The 20,530-nt window shown below is 57.4% G+C and overlaps 1 protein-coding gene across 1 annotated transcript in view; it reads right to left on the bottom strand.

Annotated features, from left to right (window-relative positions):
• RPS6KA2 (ribosomal protein S6 kinase A2) overlaps positions 1-20,530 on the bottom strand; it is a 194,216-nt gene that overhangs the window by 169,912 nt on the left and 3,774 nt on the right. Inside the window, exon 2 of the mRNA XM_040965201.1 lies at positions 20,293-20,352. Coding sequence (XP_040821135.1) covers positions 20,293-20,352 — 60 coding nt within the window. The remainder of the gene's footprint in view (positions 1-20,292; positions 20,353-20,530) is intronic.

Consider the following 20,530-nt stretch of genomic DNA (forward strand, 5'->3'; position numbering starts at 1 on the left):
TTTCTCCTTCTGTTTAAATGTGTCCTCACCCTGTTCTACCGCCTTGATTCTCTGGCCCACACTTTTTAGAAATTCACCCAGCTTAATTGGGAGATGAGGCTGGTAGGAATATTTTTCCTGTTAGTCACTCTTGGGAGCAACACCGAGCTGACTCACACTTACTGCAAGGTGTTTTCAACAGTGCTTGTATGCGTTCTTCCTTGGGAGGCATTCAGAAATTAGAGTCAAACTATCTCTGAGAGAGGGCTTATCAACAGTTAGCTGGGATAAAAAGCACGTTTTTGTATTTCTTAGCTATGTGCTTGCTTCTCTCCTAACAGGGGCAAGCTATAGCTCCACGCGGCCCCAGATACCAACAAGGACCTGGGCTGGGGCACGAGTGGGGTCCCCAAAGCCTCACAAAGCCCCCCTTTCTTCCACAGCTTTATTGTGAGCAGGTGTAGCACTTCAGAAAGCCTGCAAGATGATTCAGGGAGCACCATATGTTCCTGGCCTGCTTCCCCAACTGCCACAACTTTGCAGAATTCCTCTGCTCTGATTTCCTATGATTGTGGGAGTTGATGCCTGTGAAAGTAGCTTGCAAACATCTCAGCACTTCACCTCTCAATAATTCAGCTTAGGATGAAATGTCCTCCATGACCACAGTAGGACTGCCATGACCATGAAATTTAAGTTTAATATAATGATATTATGAAGGGTGCAGTTTAGGCTGGCAATGGGATGCAGTGTTAGCTCCACCTGCCAGGCTGGCATCCCATATGAGCAGCAGTTCAACTCTCAGCTGTTCTGCATCTGATCCGCTTCCCTGCTAATATGTCTGGGAAGACAGCAGATGGCCCAGTCACCTGGCCCCTTGTCACCCATGCGGTGGACTTTGATGCATGCTGGCCCTTGCCTTCAGCCTGGCACAGCCCCGACCTTTCTGGCTAATTGGGGAGAGAACCAGTAGATGGCACATCTCTTTTGCTTTCTCTCTCTCTCTCTCTCTCTCTCTCCCTCTTCCTCTCCCTCTCCCTCCCTCCCTCCTTTCTCTTGTTTTTATTTGAAAGGAAGATTTATAATAGAGAAAGAACTTGCATCTTCTGATCTTCTCCCCCAGATGGCCGCAATGGCTTGTGCTGGGCCAACGCAGAGCTGCGAGCTGATCTTCCAGGCCTCCCAGCAGGTTCCGGGACCTGGGGACTTGAGCTTTCTTCTGTTGCTTTCCTAGGCACTTTAGCAGGGAGCCAGGGTGGAAGTGGAATAACTGGGATTCTAACAGGTACCCATATAGGCAAAGGCTTAGCCTGCAATGCCATGGCACCAGCCCATGCCTCCTCATTTTTCCAGTTATCCCCAAAACATTTTGGTACCTTTTTCAAAAAATCTAGGATCAAATCTTGGATTGCTTCCCTCAGTTTTGTGGTCACAGCTCCTTAGCCTCTGGCACAAGACTCCCCTCCTTCCGTCAAGCCCTGATGAGTCCAGGCTAACGCGAAATGAATTCTGCACGGCCTGAATGGTCCCTCCGTCTCCTCACATGAGAGTCACACAAAGGCTTTGTGACAGCTGGCACACAGGTGCAGCTGGACGCTCGTCTTTTTAGCGTGTTTGGAGGCGAGGCATGGGTGGCCTGTGCTTGGATGGCCAATGCCAGTGGTGTCTGCCAGGTCTCTCCTGCCCCAGGATCCTGCGTTCTCAGGGAGAAGCAGGCTGTGACGTGAGGCCCTGCAGCCTCAAGGTCACCCTGTGACCACTAACCCCCACTAACTCCCATCCTATGCCCCACTGACCCCTGCCCTGCGCCCCACTGACGCTCACCCTGTGCCCTGCCAGCCCCATCCTGTGCCCCATTGACCCCTACCCTGTGCTCCACTGACCCCTGTCCTGGGCCCCACTGACCCCTGTCCTGGGCCCCACTGACCCTCGTCCTGTGCCCCACTGACCTCCACCCTGTGCCTGCCAGCCCCACTCTGTGCCCCACTGACCCCCACCCTGTGCTCCACTGACCCTCTTCCTATGCCCTGCCAGCCCCACCCTGTGCCCCACTGACCCTCTTCCTATGCCCTGCCAGCCCCACCCTGTGCCCCACTGACCCCCACCCTGTGCTCTGCCAGCCCTACTGATGGGCACAGCGTCAGTCCCAGCTCCTGCCAGCCCCACCCTGTGCCTCACTGACCCCTGTCCTGTGCCCTGCCAGCCCCACCCTGTGCCCCACTGACCCCTATCCTGTGCCCCGCTGACCCCCACCCTGTGCCAGACTGACCCTCACCCTGTGCCCCACTGACTCCCACCCTGTGCTCCACTGACTCCCACCCTGTGCCCCACTGACCCCCACCCTGTGCCCCACTGACCCCCACCCTGTGCTCTGCCAGCCCCACTGAAGGGCACAGCGTCAGTCCCAGCTCCTGCCAGCCAATCCTGGAATGAGTGGCTGGAACGGCTGTTTCCTAATCTTTCCCTCCTTCTTAACAATAGGCTCCTGAGTCACTTGATTCAAAGATGTGTAACCCAAAGCCACCGATGTTATTTCAAGTGCAAAATTTTTCAAATTTTGACCAATCAGAGCTTCTTCCAATTACCTTTTGCAGCCTTTTTGTAAGTTTCCCCCAATTGCTGGGCATGCCTCAGTTTGGGGAACACCAAAGTTCTCCATTGCATCTGCTGATTTGCCTGGAGCCGGTCACCTCGCCGAGGTCCACCTTGGACTGCAGCTCGCAAGCCTGGCATGGAGCCAGCACCCTGAGTGTGGGCAGAGCTAGAGAAGCCAGAGCCCAGCGTGGAGCCAGCATCCTGAGTGTGGGCAGAGCTGGCACCCTGAGTGTGGGCAGAGCTAGAGAAGCCAGAGCCCGGTGTCCTGCCTTTCTGCACCATTTACATTTATTGCCCATTGGAAACCATTTTCATTGACTTTGGTGTAGTGGTTGTCTATTTTACCTTGTGTTTTGATATATTTTTATATCAAGTGTGTTTTTAGTTTCTTAACAAAAGGTACATGCACACATGTCATTCGTCACGTGCACGTATGTGATCCGTCACACACACACACACACGCACACGTAGGGCGTGCTGTTGGTATACTGTGCTTGACAGACGGGCTAGCTGCCGCCAGTCCCCACAGGCCCTGTCTGTCCCGCCGCCCACTGCAGGTGTGTACAGATAGCAGCAGCGCCATGCTCTGGAGCTCCTGAATTGAGGGAGGAAGGTGTGTCTGGGTGGCTTTTCCACGTGGTTGCTGGCACTGCCTGCGGCTCTCACTGTCTGTCTGTGTCCTTTCCTCGCCAGGGCACTGCCTGAGCCCGCGTGTCTCCTATTGTAACTGGCTTTTGCAGCCGGGGGCCAGGAGGACAGGCGTCTTGCTCTCAGGGGACATTTGCTGGTGCTGGGAGGCATCTTACAGAGAGCACTTGGCGGAGGGTCGGGGCACGGCTGTGATGGTGCTCACACCAGGACACTGAGCCCCTGCCAGTCCCACCTGCTCGGTAGAGACTGGCTTCAGCCCACGTCTGCCATGTGCTTGGTCACAGGACATGCCTGCTGTCCAGTGCATGTGATCTTTTTGTCACCCTTTGTAAGGGTTCCGAGGACGGACCAGCTGGGTGCTAACACACCCGAACTGAACGTGCACATGACAAAGCCCCTGGCTCTCCGGAACAAGCACGCATACCCCAGCCTCCCGTGCCCTGCTGCTGGCACCTCCAGTCATTCAGGCTCGGTGCTTGGGCACCACCCCCAATTGTCTGCTCCCTCAGGCCACAACCAACTCCTGAGCAAGGCTGACCTCTCAGCCTCGGCCACTGCCACACCCTCCCAGGCCACTTTCTCAGGGGCCAGCTCTGCCGCCAGCCCCCAGGGCCTCAGAGTGAGAAAGTATTGGAGGAAGGGCCTTCTCTGAGGTGGCGTAGCTAACAGGAAGGAACGGGGGGCGGAGCTGATCCAGTCTAGCTGGGATGAACAGACAGATCCTATGCCCCCACACATAGGGCTACCCACAAGGACACTGGGTGATAACAGCCAGATGTAAACCATGGACAGAACCTTCCAGAGACCTCAACATGCTCCCACCTCGGCCTCACACAGGTGCCTTGCCTCTGTCACACCCCGCCACCTGGCCCCACCTCAGCCTCACATGGGTGCCCTCCCTCCATCACGCCCTGCACACTTGGCTGGTGTGAGCCCTGTTCTGGATCTGATGATAAGTCTGCCTTACTCCACTAGAGAAACAGCACAAGGACGGGCCCTGGTCTGCCCTGGCCAGCCCCGCTCTCCGGTCCTCTGAAGCTTCGCCTGCACCCAGGACCTCACAGGCATCCTAGCAGATGAATGAAAGGGTAAGCACATGAACGGATGCCTGTTCCATGTGGCCAGACTTCACGGCTTGCTAGCAGGCACCATGTAACTGGTTTTAGGTAAACATTATGAGTCTGAAACATCAGTTTTTCTTGGGAGAATTACAGGTTTGAGAAAGCATTCCAGAGACTAGGTGGAGAACTGGCACCACTGCAGAGTTCCGCTATTCCACGACTGCTGATGAGTTCACAGATGCCGACCAAGAGACAGCCAGGTGCCACAATAAGCAAAACGCCAGCACAGAGCTGGAGCTGAACACAGCCCAGGCTAGATCCAACACAGGAGTTCCAGGAGCCACTGCGCACCACGAGGAGAAGCAGGTAGAACCGAGCACCCGGCAACCCCACAGCACAAGGGGCTTCCATAGAAAATAAAAACGTGACAAACCCAGGAGGTGGGGTTGGGAGGCGGCACATTCACTGAGATTTTAGCTGCAAACCAATCAAAATGTGGAACCTCATTAAGACCCTGTTTTGGTCAAGCAGTTAAAAATCAGCTGTGAGCGGCTGGCGCTGCAGCATAGCAAACAGCCTCTGACTACAGCACCTGCCTGCCATAGGGGCACCAGTTCATGTCCCGGCCGCTCCACTTCCCATCCGGCTCTTCACTAATGTATCTGGAAAGCAGTGGAGGAGGAGCACTTGGGCTCCCATGCGGGAGACCCCGCTGAAGCTCCTGACTCCTGGCTGTGGCCCTGCCCAGCTCTGGCCCTTGGGCCATGGAGAGTGAACCAGCAGAGTAGAGCTGTCCTTCCTTCCTTGTCTCTGTAACTCTGCCTTTTGAGTCAATAAATCTTTACAACATAAAAAGGATGACTTTGTCTATAGAGACACTTCTAGAAATAGCAGTAGCTGAGGCCACGTGACCGGAATTTCCCAGAACAGTAAGAGCCTGGACCAAGCAGCACAGCAGCCTCTGTGAGGGAAGCCTGTTGAGCATCCTGAGCTGCTGCACCTGCTGCAGCACTCACACCTCGCCGTGGTACAGCAGAGCAAGCAGGTGCTGCAACCTCCAGCTTGATCTTCTGCACTGCTCTCTTGGCCCACCGCAGGCTTCTGAAGCTGAGCAGCAGCCCCAGGGTCATGAGGGACGTCCCCACGGCCCCGCTCAGTGTCGCGTGGCTCATGGCGGGCGCACAGAGCTGGGATTCCACTGAAAGCAGAGGAGTTGCCACAACGTCGAGCCATCATTTCTAGAATATTCCACAAAGGAAGGCCACTTCTCAAGCCAGGTCTGAGCTCACCTGATGGATGGGACACCTAGATAGTAGCATACTGCGCCCAGCAGGCCTCACAGCCCTGGGAGCTGCAGGTCTTACCAGGCCCAGAGACTGGCAGTCCCTGCGAGTGGTCAGGGCCACCTTCCAGCCCGGGACAGCACCTCCTTGCCGCTTCACATGCTGGTGGGCGAGGGAGCCCCGGAGCCAGCCTCTTCTGTAAGGTGCTGCTCTGTTTCCAGGAGCTCGTCTTCCCAGGTTCCTTGGAGGCAGTGGGCCTCGGAGTGTGACGTGGAGGGGAGCACACACTCAGCCCGTGTGGGCTATGCCGGAGCAGCCGCTGCAGCCGGCTGACACGCGGGGCCTGCACTCCACATCAGTTAGCATCCCTGCTGGAAAGTGAAGCCAGCCTGCGCGGAGGACTCTGGGAGCTGCAGCCAGGGTGAGAAGAGCTATGAGGCAGCGCAAACACGGCGGGCGTGAAGAGATGCTCTGTTTTGGCAACTTCTCCCAGTTAGGGGAATATTTTAAGTTTTGCTAAACAAAACATGAGAATTACAGCAAGCCACCAGGATCCCCGGGGCAGGCAGTGCTCTCCACATCTGCTCGGAAGTCCAAACACAGTTCCTATTTTTCACTTCAAAAGGACATGGAGTTTCGTTTGCTCAGAGGAAGCAAGAGCGTAGCACTCCTAATGATGCATCACACGGCCAGGATGCATTTTAAATGCTAGCGTGTGTCATGTGTGACAGACCAAAGGGCACATGGGATGTCCAGTGGCAGGACTCGCCCGCCACACACACAGGTCACCAACAGGTGCTTCTCCCAGAGCACAGAGCTGACCTTGGGGTCAAGCTCTAACCGGCGCCAGCGTACCACCTCCCCCGACCTTGCTCAGCTGTTGTATACAGGAGCCCTAAGAGGGACACAGAAGGATGGCAGTAGGGTGTGCACCATGGGCTCTGCTGCGTCACCCAGGGCACCCAACGGGCAGCAGGGAGGAGTGGGCTCGGCATTTAGCTGCACCACCGGCTGGGACGCTCGGGTCTGTGCATGGACCCCTCCCCGTTTCCTCTCTTCCTCTGGCCTCCACGACTCCCAGGGGCAGGTCCACACCCACCTTTCACTCAGAAGCAGAGCAGGATGCCGGGCACCAGGGTAGGGATGTGGGGTGATGACTGGGGAGAGGTGGGTCCAGGAGCCCAGAGGTTCAGAGGACAGGGCCAGCAAGCTCCTGGGACCCAAGGCCCAGGGTGAGACCATCACCAGAAGCTTGCACCCCAGCCCGGGGCGCAGCACAGCAAGCAGGCCAGAGCATCCTCCCCAGGAAGGGGGACAGCACCAGCAGACGTGACGAGTCTGCCAGCTACACGCATTTGCCCAAACAAGTGCCACTGGCCTCCAGTGTGCACTAGGGCACCTTAGAGAGTCAGCTTGTGGAGGAGAAACAATGGAAGCAAGACAGAAGCTTCTCTGGGTGCCAGGCACTTGTGGAAATGCTGCTTAGCTTTTCCACACTGAGGTGTTTTCCATGAACTGTGTGAAGCCCGCAGGGAGGCCAGGTTCCCAAGACTCCCTGCTTCCTTCCCTTCACCCCGCTGACTTTTGGTCTCCGCCATCCTGACCTGGTTTTCGCTTCCCCTCGACGGCATCGGGACCATCCTTAACAAGAGGCCTCAATGCCTCCTGAAGCATAGACCTGCTTTAAACATCTAGACCTAAGGACATGTGTACTTTCTGTCGGAAGAGGTGTCAGCTGGCCAGTCGGCATGAATGCAGACTCATCTCAGGGGGCACAATCAGCACCTACACTTTCCGCCTGGCCGGCAGGGCATCCACTGGTGGCTGGTCCATAGCCAGGGCCGCAGGTTAGGAAGGCAGGGGAGGCAGAGCCTGTGGGCTGCAGGGCCAACAGCCCAACCAGCCTGGGACCACTTCCCTCCTCTGACCCCACATCACAGGCCTCACTGAGGGACAGAACTGGGTGACACAGTCATATTGCTGTCCACTGTCACACCACTGCCCGCTGTCACATTACTATCCCCTGTCACACCGTTGACCACTGTCACACCACTCTCCTCAGGCTGGCCACCGTCAGCACCAGCCCATCTGTGCCCTGCCCTAACCTTTGCTTCCATGGCTAATTTTGTTCTGTATCTGTTGTCATAGACAGAGCATTTCATGTAAGAGAATAACCCTATCACACACAATTTTCAGACAGACATCCAATGTACCCTTTTAAAATGACCTCCCTGGGTCCAGCACTGTGGCATAGCAGGTAAAGCCAGCTTGAGTCCTGACTGCTCCAGTTCCCATCCAGCTTCCAGCTTACGGCCTGGGAAAGCGATGGAGGATGGCCCAAGTGCTTGGGCTCCTACAGCCATGTGGGAGATCTGGATGGAGCTCCTGGCCCCTGACCTCAGCCTGGCCCAGCGCCAGGCTGCAGAGCCATTTGGGGAGTGAACAGCCATATGGAACATCTGTCTCTTTTGAATAAATACCCTTATTTAAAACAACATCACTACTATAAAAGTGGATGTGCACCTGCAAGTGGGTCAGGTTGGCTCGAGCCTTACCTATGTTCACAGACTGTGAATTAACTGAAGTTAATTCAGGCCCATAACTTAGGTAATAAGGCCCATAACTTAAAACTCTCAGAAGAAAGGTAAGAAAAGCTTAGTGACGCTGCAGCTGCATTCCTCACATGGCGCCCAGGGCACAGGCAACAAGCAGACAGATAAACCGGACAACATTTAACATTTTGTACACAAAAAGACACAACAGGTTAAGCTGTGACCTGCCACGCTGGCATTCCACATGGGTGCCAGTTCAAGTCCTGGCTGCTCCACTTCTGACCCAGTTCCCTGCTCCTGGCCTGGGAAAGCAGCACGATTCCCTGCTGTGTGTGTGGGAGACTGAGAGAAGCTCCTGGTTTCATCCCTGCCCAGCCTTGGTCCCAGCCATCCAGGGAGTGAGCCAGCAGGCAGAGGAGCTTTCTGTCTCTCCCTGTCTCTGTGGAATTGATTTCCCAGTGAATACGTTGTTCTTTTTCCTTTTTTTTTTTTTTTTTCATTTTGATGATCTTTATATAATTGATTAGGGCTCAAAGGGTCAAAGGCTACAGGAAAGTGGGTAAGACCATTGTTTCCACACACCCCCTCCCAGCTGTCCCAGGCTCCCCGACGTGGGGCGTGCTCCGAGGGCACTGCTCACTTGGTTTTGATAATTCAACTGTTCTGAATTGCTGCCAATCTCGCCTTTACAAGCATGATGAAATCTCTCCAGAATCCACTAGCTGACGTAAGTTTTTCTTTTTAAAGACACAATCAACAGAGAGCAGACGAGAAGACACATCAGATAAGAGGCTAACATTCAGTGTATGAGAAACTTCTGTAACTCAAGAACGAAACAAACTGACTTCATAAAGCTAATGCCTTTCCACTTCTGGTTCTACAGCCCAAAAGCTGAGAGCAGAACCCTGCTGTTTGTTCCGCCCTACTCACAGCAGCCTCCCTCACACCAGTCAGGGAGCGAGCTGAGGGAACGGCCTTGTTCACGCCAGTTGGAGGAGCAAGCTGAGGGAGTGGCCTGGTTCACACCAATTAGGGCTGCAAGCTGAGGGAGCGGGCCTCGTTCACACCAGTCAGGGAGAGAGCTGAGAGAGCTGAGGGGGCGGCCTGGTTCTCACCAGTCGGGGGAGCGAGCTGAGGGGGCGGCCTGGTTCTTACCAGTCGGGGGAGCGAGCTGAGAGAGCTGAGGGCCCGTCCTGACTGGAACCAAACACCAGCAGTAAGTTGCTAGAGGAGAGGCTGAGCTTAGTTCCTCTTGCAGAGCCCGTGGTCTGCTGTTGGGCACGAGCCTCAGCTCAGCCTCTATGAGGCCGGGAGGCCATAGCCGAGCGTGTGTGAGGCTGTGGGTCCATGCCCGGAGCCCACCCACCTCTACCTGCAAGGCCTCTCCGTTTGAAGCCCCCAGAATTGCTCACGGCAGCTGCACCCTAACAACCTCCTCCAACCCGGTCACTGAGAACGGCCCCACCTTCACACCAGAACAGGCTTAAGGATCCATTCCTGCTGTGTGGTAATCTGCTTCCATTAACACAAGGTAGCAAGCCTTTGCCGTGCAGGCCCTTGTACATCCAACCATGGCATAAGCTGACAGCCAACAGCCAATGAATGAATGAAAAACCACCTCTCTCACACACACACACTTCAAAATCTCCTCCGAGAGGGGAACTCAAAGATAAATTATCCCGGCGAGGAAGCAATGAAGCCACGCATACTTTTTCTATGAGTGTCTTGGAGACCCCTGTACACGCATGTACACGCATGTACACGCGTGTAGAGGTGACCACCTATTGTATTCGATGCTGTCATTAACCTTCAGGAGGCTCCGGCCCACACCACAGCATGAATGGGCCTTGACCATGCTAGTGCTCAGTGGACCCAGCCAATCACACGAAGCCAGCTGTGGGGGTGGGCATCTGGTGCGACTGTCCCCTGCCAGGAACCTGGCTTTCTGCCTGAGTCCTGGCTCTGCTTCCAGCCCTGGTTTCCTGCTGAGGCTGAGCCCTGCATTCCAGGCTCTGGGCTCGGACTGGCCCAGCTGAAGCCACTGTGAGCATTTCAAGAGTGAGCCCAAGATGAGAAATTTCTTTGTCTCTTTGCTTTTCAAATAAATGAAAAGGCACACTCGTTTCTAAATAGTCCCTGAGGGGCATGAATCACACTTTGTTTTGTAAGAGACAAATACTGTCGGATTCTACTCCACGACAGACAGGAAGTAAATGGCCCCGCCTCCCAGGGCTGGGGAGCTGGCCACCCAAAGGAAGCCGCAAGAGGCGGGACTGTGGGTGTCCACACTTGCTGTCTTTCGTCAGAGCAACTTGCACAATGACACATGCAACGCAATGACCCTCTAACGCAAACAAGTCCTGCAGTGGACACATCTGCTGTGTGCACTGCATGTGAGCCGAGTGCCTGTGGAGGGCTCAGCAAGGCATGGAGGGACCCCCAAAGCAGGCCACTAGAGCATGGTCCTCCAGCGGCACTGCTGGGGGTCAGGGGCAGTGATGTGGGGACCCTGGAACCTCTGTGTCTCTGCAGCTTCCCATTCAGCAACAAACTAGTCTTCCCACACTGCACTCCAGCTAGCATGTGCCTCCAGCCGCAGTGACCGGAGGCCGAGCCCATGGGGCCCCCCAGGCCGGGCCTGGAGCCACCACAGCTGGGGGCTGAGCACCAATGGGGCCCCCCAGGCCGGGCCTGGAGCCTCCACAGCTGGGGGCTGAGCACCAATGGGGCCCCCCAGGCCGGGCCTGGAGCCTCCACAGCTGGGGGCTGAGCGGGCGTTCCCTCTGCTGCTGGAAGCTGCCTGGGTACCCTGCGAACGGTGACACGAGCTGCTGCTTCCCTTCACCCTCACGGCCACAGAGCCTCCTGTGTGACGACCCCAGCCTGCAAGAGACGGGCTCCCAGCTGGGCAATGGGACAGAGACCAGCCCAGTCCACAGAGGGGTGCGTGAGCTGTCGCACCGTGGAAACGGCCCCCACCCACGGGGTTCATAACCAAGTGCAGACTTCCTCACTACGCACGCTTGGAACCTCCCACCGCTGTGGCTCATGTGTGTGAAGGCCAGACCTCTCAAAGGACACTGCACCCATGGGGAAAGTCACTACCTTTAGGGATTCGGACCCAGGCTTCTTGACCGTTCCAAGTCCTGCAACCGGCACAGTGAGCAGGATTCAGTACTGCCTTCCCACGCCCTGCCTGGCGCTCTTGGCCACCCAGGGTCTGCCCAGGGAAACCCAGCGCACACGACCCGGGGCTGGAACGTCCGAGGCGCACCGTGATGCGGCCGGCGCCGTGGCCTGTTCCTGAGGCACCTCACTCGTGGCTACACCACCTGACCCTTTGCTCAGCAGCCATGGTGTTCCAGCTGGTTCCAAAGCTGTGTGGTGCTGAGGGAAGCGGCCAGGTACTCTACAATGGACAGACTGTGGGCACGATTTAGACTGAAACACCTGGGAACCGAATGAGCAATTCCCATGGCGTGTGTTCACAAGGCAGCCGCTGGATTAGCCTTGTGTCGCTGATAAGGCATGGCTACCAGCAGGGCAGGGCGTGAGATGTGGCTTACTGGGGCTGAGAGCCGCATTCAGAGGCGACCTTACTGGGGCTGAGGCTGTGCGCAGCACCGTGTGGCAGCAGGCATGGTGCTCACACAATTGTGCTTGCACGGCTACCAGCATTCAACTCTGTGGCTTCTCCCTTCCTTACCACCTCCCAATGATCGCACAGCTAAATGCCATCACTGGGGAGGTGGGGGGATTTCCACCCTTTTTCTTGAGGTTTGTCTCATTTGAAAGCCGAAGCTAGAGAGGGAGAGATTGTTCTACCTCCTGGTTCACTCCCCAGATGGCCTCAAAGGCCATGGCTGAGCCGAAGCCAGGAGCCTGGAGCTTGTCCGGGTCTCCTGTGTGGGTATAGGGGTCCAAGAATTTGGGGTATCTTTGCTGCTTTCTCAGGTGCCCCGGCAGGGAGACGGATCAGAAATGGAGCAGTTGGACCTTGAACTTGTGCCCATGTGGGATGCAGATGTCACAGCAGTTGGCACCGCTGACCACGGTGCTGACCCTCAACCTCCACCATCTCAGTGCCTCTTGAGCTCACAGGGGACAGTGCCGTCCGGTTTCCCCAAGGCACCGTGTTACTTTTCAGTCCCCTGACGATGAAGCGTGTTGAGATGCTTCCCACTGCGGTCCGCCTGTCCTGCTGGCTCCTCAGTCAGGTGTGTGATGGCTGGGCAGCGCACTGCCCACTGAACCTGCAGTTCGCAAACAGAAGGGCTCCCCTGTGGACGTCTCGTGAATGTGTTGAACTGGCCAGGTCTTGGGGCCTTCTGTTTTCATGGGTTTCCCTGTGGCTGAAGTCAGCCTGGGTCGTCTGCTGCAGTGTCGACGAGTGGATGGGGAGGTCCCTGCCCCCAGTGACAATGGTCCTCTTCCTTCCACCAGCCCTGTGTGGCTCCTGCCCTTGGTCCCCGTTGGTGGCTGGGACAGGTCAGCTCCTGGATATATGCTTCTCCAGTTCCCAGGGGCTGTGGCTCCTGGCTCGCACAGGGTCTTGCCATCTCCATGCTCCATGTGTGTCCAGTGACACAGTGCAGAAGGGCTGCCCTGGGCCTGGGGATTGGAGCAGGCATCCTCGCCCTTGTGGCTTCAGGAGAGTGCCCCAGAAAGGCTCCTTCCAGAACAGTCCATGGACCTGCCATGGCACCCAGAAGCCCTGAGTTACCCACAGCTGATGTAGCCACACTGCATGGACGTTGTCTGAATGTCAAACTGAGCTGACTTCTCATGTAACAACCAGGACTTCCCAGGAGTTGAGGGCACACGCTCCTGCCACCTCAAACCATAGGATGGTTAAACTGCAAGATTTTCTTCAACCAGGAAAGGAGGAAATCCACATCTCCAGTAGGAAGCACACGCAAGCATCAGGTAAGTTGGCACCATCCGTCTGCAGAGCCAAACATTCCTTACACAGGTGAGGACCTCGGCCGCCAAGGGGCACTCGCTGTGCCACCTGCAGAAGAGACTTCCGGCTCCTCCCTGTCATTGCATCCCGAGCCACCCCCTGCTTCGGCACCACACACCCTCAGGATGCCCACGGGCACCCAGTGCTCCTGGGCCGGTGTCACGCACACCCTAGGCGCTCTCCCTGCCCTGCCCTCTCTTCCCCTCCATAAGAGGTAGCCAGAAAATGCCTGGAGCCCTCCCCCTGACACACCCAGCCGGCACAGACCCCCACCTGGAGCAGCTGGGGAAATAACTTCCCCACCAGGACTAGCTCCTAGGAGAAGCAAGGTCCAGCTCTCCCTCCCACAAGCTGTAGCCCGGGGAGCGTCAAAACTGCCATCCAGACACATTCCTGAGATGGTACAGGCATGGCTGAAGGCACTCTGCCTCCCCACTCACCACCCCGGCATCCAGCATGCAGCAACCAGCACCCAGCACCTGGCACCCAGCACCCAGCACCCAGCACCCAACACCCAGCACCCAGCACCCAACACCCAGCACCTGGCACCCAGCACCCCACACCCAGCACCCAACACCTCACACCCAGCACCCAACACCCAACACCTCACACCCAGCACCCAGCACCTCACACCCAGCACCCAACACCCAACACCCAGCACCCAACACCTCACACCCAGCACCCAGCACCTGGCACCCAACACCTGGCAGGTAGGGACAGATGACAGGGACTAATGGGATGTACACATCATTTTGCCTTTCCAGCTGGCATAACCCCTACCCCATGGTTACTTTCTGAAGGGACGGGGTGGGGGAGATTCTGGAGGCAAAGGGGGGTGGCCTATGGCAGAGCACCGCCCCAGAGGGTTCTCTTGTCCCAGCCTGGTGACCCCACCCTGCCCGCCTTCACAGGCCCGCCTCGTTCATCTGCCCGTCATCCAGGAGACTGGAAATGGTCCTCTCATGGGGCCTGCTCTGTTCATGCAGAAATTTGTGTTTAGGGATTTGACTCCCCGCCCCCACAGATGGTGATTCCTGAGAGCAGCTGCTGGGTGCCCTTGCTAGGCCCAGGGCACTGGTGCCAGGTCCATCCCACTGAACCACTGTCCCCCCCACCCTTCCCTCACGAGGACCTGCGCTCTGAACTTGCACCCCCCTGGCACACGGGTGACACTCAGCATGCATACAGGGAGCAGAAAGAAGCCAGTGCTCAGAGGCCACACCCAGGGCCGAGTGTGGCTGGGGCTGCCCCATGCCTCCATGGGAGAGCAGGCGGGGGAAGGGTCTCCCTCTCAAGCCAGCCAGAGGCCATGCGCACTTGGCGCCATGGGATGCTTTGCTACCACAGCCCAGAAAAATCCGTTGTAACAATTCCCTGGAGAGTGTGATGATTCACCCCTCCGCCCCCGCACCCAGCTGCACGCGCCCTGCCTTCATTTCCTAGAGCCACGGAGAGCGAGGCGCACAGCCCTGCAGAGGAGGCCTCGCGTGGCACCCAGACACACACAGTTTCTACGGAGACGGCCTGGCCTTGCCAAGCCGGACAAAAAGGGGACAAAAAGGCTTCTAGTGCAGTAACAGAAGGACTTCAAAGCCCATTGGCCAAGTCACAAAGCTGTCCATCCTATCCTGCCATGAATGTCTTGATGCCCTTACACAATTCCCCCCTTGGGGACTGGCACTGTGCCCGACCCAGCTCCTGTTCACAGCCCGGGATCCTGCACTCATGTGGGAGACCCAAGGCAGGCTCCTGGGTTAGGTCTGGCCCAGCCCTGTCACGTGGCCACCTGGGGAGTGAACCAGAGGATGGAAAACCTGTGTGTGTGTATCCTTCTCTAACTCTGCCTTGCAAATAAAATAAATGTTGATGACAAACTCATGAATGGTAGACATGAGCCGAAGCCTCAGAGCAGTGGGAAGGCCTGATTTTCCAACGCGCTGCCAGCTGGTGCTCACCGAGGCTTTCACACACAGAAAAGAGAGCGGTGTCCGTTTTTCCAGCAATGGTGTTGCCGTGGGAGACACAGGCCAAGCTGCCGGCCTGGGGTAGGGGTTGTGAGATGCCCTTGGGAGGTCTGCTGGGCACGGCCTGGCCTCCCCGTGTGCTCCACGTGGTGGTGACAGGGACTGGGCAGCCAGGCAGCCTCCTGCCACAGGCAGGATTCCTCACCAAACGTCTGGGGTCAGTACCTGACAGCCACTGGGGGCCCCTGGGGGCAGCTGTGCAGAGGAAAGGCGTGTGCCTGGAGTGTCCTTATGGCCTGCTTCTCGTCTACACTGGGCAGAGAACCTGCTCCTTGCCGCCCACGTTGTACTGCCAAACGGGGGGAGGGCCACAGCTGGTGGGCCCCCAGGGCAGGTCCCAGGCAGGCAGGCTTCCTGTGCAGGTGGGCACATGGCACATGGTGACCCTGAAGCCCGCGGCCACCCCTTCCCAGTCCTGCCTGTTAGCGCACAGGCAGCCTGAGCCATTCACTTTGCCAGAGATGGCCGCATTCTTGGCAGTCGCTACCCTAAGAGCCAGTCATTTTTTTAAGGTTTATTTATTTTTATTGCAAAGTCAGATATACAGAGAGATGGAGAGACAGAGAGGAAGATTTTCCATCTGCTGACTCATTCCCCCAGTGACCGCCACAGTCGGAGCTGAGCTGATCCAAAGCCAGGAGCCAAGAGCTCTTCTAGGTCTCCCGTGCAGGTGCAGGATCCCAGGGCTTTGGGCCGTCCTCAACTGCTTTCCCAGGCCACAATCAGGGCTGGATGGGAAGCAGGGTTGCCAGAATTAGAACTGGAGCCCATTTGGGATCCCGGTGTGTTCAAGGCAAGGACTTTAGCCCTAGGCTACCATGCTGGGCCCAATGTTTTTAGGAGCCCACGTGGGTTCTTGACCGGCCACGAGGAGACAGCGCTGCCTGTGAGTCAGGGTCCCCTCCTGGCCTCCTCACTGCCCAGCCCTTGCCTTCTCAGCCAGGGCATGCTCTGGGAAATGTGCTGACTTGGTTTCTGATACAGAGCAGCAAGGATTTGGGGAATATCAAGAGCTGCTGACCACGAGCAGCTGACACATAGGACAGAGCCGCCCAGAGCACAGGTGCGTGTCCACAGCGAGCACCAGCCCATCTGGGAGCCACTGGCCCACCGAATGATGCCACTGCACGATCATGCGTCTGCTGGAAGCTGGTGCATGGTCAGCATCCCAGAGTGCCTGGACACTCACAGACCTTCCCGTGGCCTGGTCCACCAGTATGTGCACACCCCGCCCTCGTCCCAGCGTGCCTGTGAGGACCAGAGCGAGCCTCTCTAGGTGGACAGAAGCACAGCAAGAAACACAAAGGCCGAGGCAGGCTTCCTAGAAGCTTATGTAACCGCAGCCTTGGGAGCCACAGAGCTTCGGGGCTCAGACAGTTCCCAGCGGGCTGCGAGGCTGCTTGACGAACTCTCGCTTTTCAACCGTAATTGCATTGTGCTTAATTGCTTTATTAATTCCTGAGCATCCTGATTCATCCTCTCTTTCCTCTTCTAACCAGCAGACAAGGTTTTTTTTTTTCCCCTTTCTTCATGTGGAGCCAAGCAACTGTGTCTACACAGGGTTGAAGCAAGGGGGCTGGTTCCCAGGTGGTCCTGAGCCCAGGGCTCTCATGTCTTGGTCCCCAGGTTCTGAGACCAGGACCCCAGGTGGTTCTGAGCCCAAGACCCCCGTGGGTTGGTCCCCAGGTGGTCCCGAGTCCAGGGCCCCCTTAGGTTGGTCCCCAGGTGGTCCTGAGCACAACCCCATGGGTTGGTCCTCTGCTCTCTGCAGGCTTCCCGGCTGAGCTGTGTCCCTAAGTGTAGAATCAAGGGTGGGAAGCCTGCAGCTCCTTAAGCACTCACAGACAGGGTCATCAGAGGGTCTGATGGCAGCAGGTGCCATTCCACAGGTGAGCTGCCCCGAGAGCACGTGCCGAGGCTGGCACTGCATCCCCAGAGAGCCCCAGCTCCAGCACACACCGCACAGGGGAGTGACAGCTGGAAGTACCGCCTACCCCATCCTATGGCATGGCTCTTCCTGCTTTGCTGTGGCTGCAGAGGGTAAGATGCAGGGAAGGGCACAGTGCCTGCGGGCCCGGGGGTGAAGTGGAGTGGGCTAGCATCCTCCCAGCTTTCCTGGGCTTTGCTCTCTGAAGTGGGCTGTGGAAAAACCATCTTTCTGGCAAAATAATAATAATAATACATGTACATTGGAGGAACATTTTACATGCTTTCCTGTGAAGTGAAAACTCACCTAAACATTGTCAGGTTTACCTAGGCAGGAACTCCCAGGCACCTCAGGCAACAGAAGAGCAGTGACCAGCACCTCGGGGTCCTCCTCGTGGGGACAGGCAACTGGGTCGGCCCCCAGTCCACCATCCCTGGCTGAGGGGGGACCTCCCTCCTGGGCCTGTCGTTTGCCAGGCTAACAGGGGCCAAGCATTTTGCGAGGGCCGCAGGTGCGGCTGTGGGGCCTGACTAGCACCCATCCTGCTGCTTGACCCTGTGGGGAGAGGCCTTCCTTCCTCAGGCTCCGGGGTGCCATCAGCCCCCTGGTTCAGCAACACCACCAGAAGTCAGGCCAGGACAGAGGCAGGGCCCAAAGCCCCGTGCTCCTGCTGTGTGCAGAGTCCCCTACCCGAGCTGGCGTGGGTCCCGGTACCTGTCTGGGTGACCAGATGAAGCTCTTGGCGCGTGGCTTCAGCCTGGCTCCAACCTGGCCACTGTGGTTATGTGGGATTGAACCAACAAAAGGAAGATTCTGCCTCCCTCTCTATGTGTTACTCTGATTTTTGAAGAAGTAATTTTTCTTTTTTTTTTTTATTTAAGTATGAGAACCAGTCTACGTTCTTGCACAGGAGCAAGGTCATTAGTAACTGTTGTCATGACAACATGCCCTCCTGCCCACCCCCCGACAAGCCTGGCTCTCCAGCTCATCCTTTAGCACAGCCACTGGTCCTCAGCAAATGACCACAACCTCACGAATGAGAAAGCAATGGTCAGTGGGAGGGGTTTACTTCTCCCAATTCACAACGTTTAACTGTCATCCATGCTCACACGTCGTCCTGTCGTCCTCGGGTCAGCAGCCGTCAGTCACCGTGGCCTCCAGTCCTCCTACCCCAGAAGCCCCGGTAAATTCCCAAAGGCTGAGAACGTGGGAAGAGAGGCTGGTCTCCAACAGCGAGGCAATGGCCAACCTGGGCAGCCCCTCCAGCACTCCGTGAAACTGCCCGCAGGGTCTGCAGCACCTCGGCCAGACACACCATGGGAGCAAGTGTTCTGGCTGCCCCGTAGACATGACAAACACTTCTGAAAGTCCCCCTTAGGGCACTGTCTCCTTTGCTTTGTCCAGACCCAGAGATGTCCTCATACCCCAGGCTGCGGTCAAGGTGGGTGGCCAGGAGGCAGTACAAGCTACCCCGACTCAGATGACTTCCCAGGACCTGTCAGGGACAGCTTAGGACGGAGGTGCCCCCTGAGCTGCTCAAGTCCTGGGAATGCCTCACACGTTGCAGTGTGCAAGCTTGCAGCCCCAACTCCTATGTGGCAGCTCCAGCTCCCAGGGTGATGCTGTTAGGAGCAGGGCTGGGGTGGGCTTCCCTTAGGCATGGAGGTACCCTCGGGACAGGGACATGAGTCTCGCATGGAGAGACCCCAGAGAGCTCCCCCAGCCCTTCTGCTGTGTGAGGCCACAGCAGGGGGCGAGGCAGGCACCCTGTCCACCAGCCCCTCCAGCTCAGACTTCAGCCCCTGAAAGTGCACGTGACTCCTGCAGTGCGGGACTCAGTGCCAGGACCCAGACAGTCTGTGCCATCGTGGCACACTGCCCTGCTGCTCAGCTTGCACTCATCACGGAAGCAGTTTGGCCCTCACCGTGCCAGCGCCGTGTCCATCGTCCACCTTCTGAAGCCGGCGGCTGCATGGCACCTGGCCTGCCTTCCCCAGGGATCAGGGCTCCCACAGAGGCAGGCATGGCGCCTGCAGTACCACAGCCCTGCTGGCTGACTCCACGCCTCTGCCGCCCGGCCCACAGCAAGTCCAGCGCCCATCTGTCAGAGACACTCTGGCTCACACGCACTTTTCTCTTTGACCTCTGCGGCCCTGTCAAGGCAGAACTGCGGCAAAGCTTGGGCCGTGTGCTCCGGCTACCCTGTCACTGTTGGAGTCACAGAGCTGCAGGGCAGGCAGCTAAGGAGGAGGCCCCTTCTGGCCAGTCTTCCTCAAGTAGCATGCGCCGGCAGCCTGTGCGGGAGCTCCAGCCTGCAGGCCAGCTCTGCTGTTGAGCAGGCCTCCCGGGGAAGCCAAGGCAGCCCTGGCCCAGCTGGCCTGGCTGCAAGCCCCCACAACCTCATGGCTGCTTTCAAGTCAGCAGAGGCCAGGCTCAGGGCCCAGCATCCAAGGCTGTGGTGCTGGCTGACTGCCTCTCAGGGTCCCTGAGCCAGCGTCCTTCCCAGTTGATGGACAACGGCTGCTCCACCGGCACCCCTTGAACCAGCTCCAGCATCTCCTGGGAGTTAGCTACCGTCATTCCTCACACAGAGGCGCACCTGTGTGGCCGTCCAAGTCGCAGGGGATATCGCTTTGTGAGTCACTAAGGAACTGATGGCTGACGCACTTGCCTCCCTCTGTCCCAGCCAGCAGTTACCCCTTGCACCCTGACCTTGGCCACACTCCCTCACATGGCCCTGAGTCTTCCCTCTGCCTGCTCCTGTGGGAGTGTCCTGGACAACAGCAGCTTCACTTGCTGCATGCCTTGGGAGGCCCCAGCATGGCCCCAGGCAGGCTCCACCTCCTGTGCCAGCCAGCTGCTCTCCAGGCCCCACCACACAGCGTTCGAGCTGGGGGGCTGGGACTGCCACCTGGGAGCAGGTTCAAGAGCTCCTTTCTGTTCAAGGGCCGTCATGGTCTTGATCACATCACCTTCAGACCATAAAATGTGTAACTTAAAATTTGCCCGCCATGGGCAGACTGAGTTCTGAGTACTGTGCCTGGTTGCCTCGGTGGGTCAGACCACGTATTCTCACAGCTCTCCCTCAGACCGCGCACTGGACAATCCCCACACCCTACAGGGTTTCCAGAAGCCCTGAGCTAGTCCCTTCAAGCACATTTTGGGTATAAAACACACAAACGAACGTGCAAGACATTGATTCCAAGCCCCCAGCCCCCCACCCGGCTGCCCTCCCCGAGCTAAGGAGACCCCATAGTTACTTCCTCCACGCTGTCCTCCAGGGTGGGCTCCGGCTCCAGCTGCAAGTCTTCCTCGGCGGTCTGTCAAGACACATGCATGACACATGCATGACACATGGTTAGCATTGGCAGTCTCCAGTCCCCAGCCACACACACACACACACACACACACACACACACACACGGGGCTCAGCGCTACCACAGCATTTAGGGTCGCTCCAAGAAGCGCCCATGGCCCCTCACCTGAGGGCACGTGGAA

The sequence above is a fragment of the Ochotona curzoniae genome, unplaced genomic scaffold (assembly GCF_017591425.1).
Source record: "Ochotona curzoniae isolate NIBS_2020 unplaced genomic scaffold, NIBS_Ocur_1.0 scaffold_3890, whole genome shotgun sequence".
Classification (NCBI taxonomy): domain Eukaryota; kingdom Metazoa; phylum Chordata; class Mammalia; order Lagomorpha; family Ochotonidae; genus Ochotona; species Ochotona curzoniae.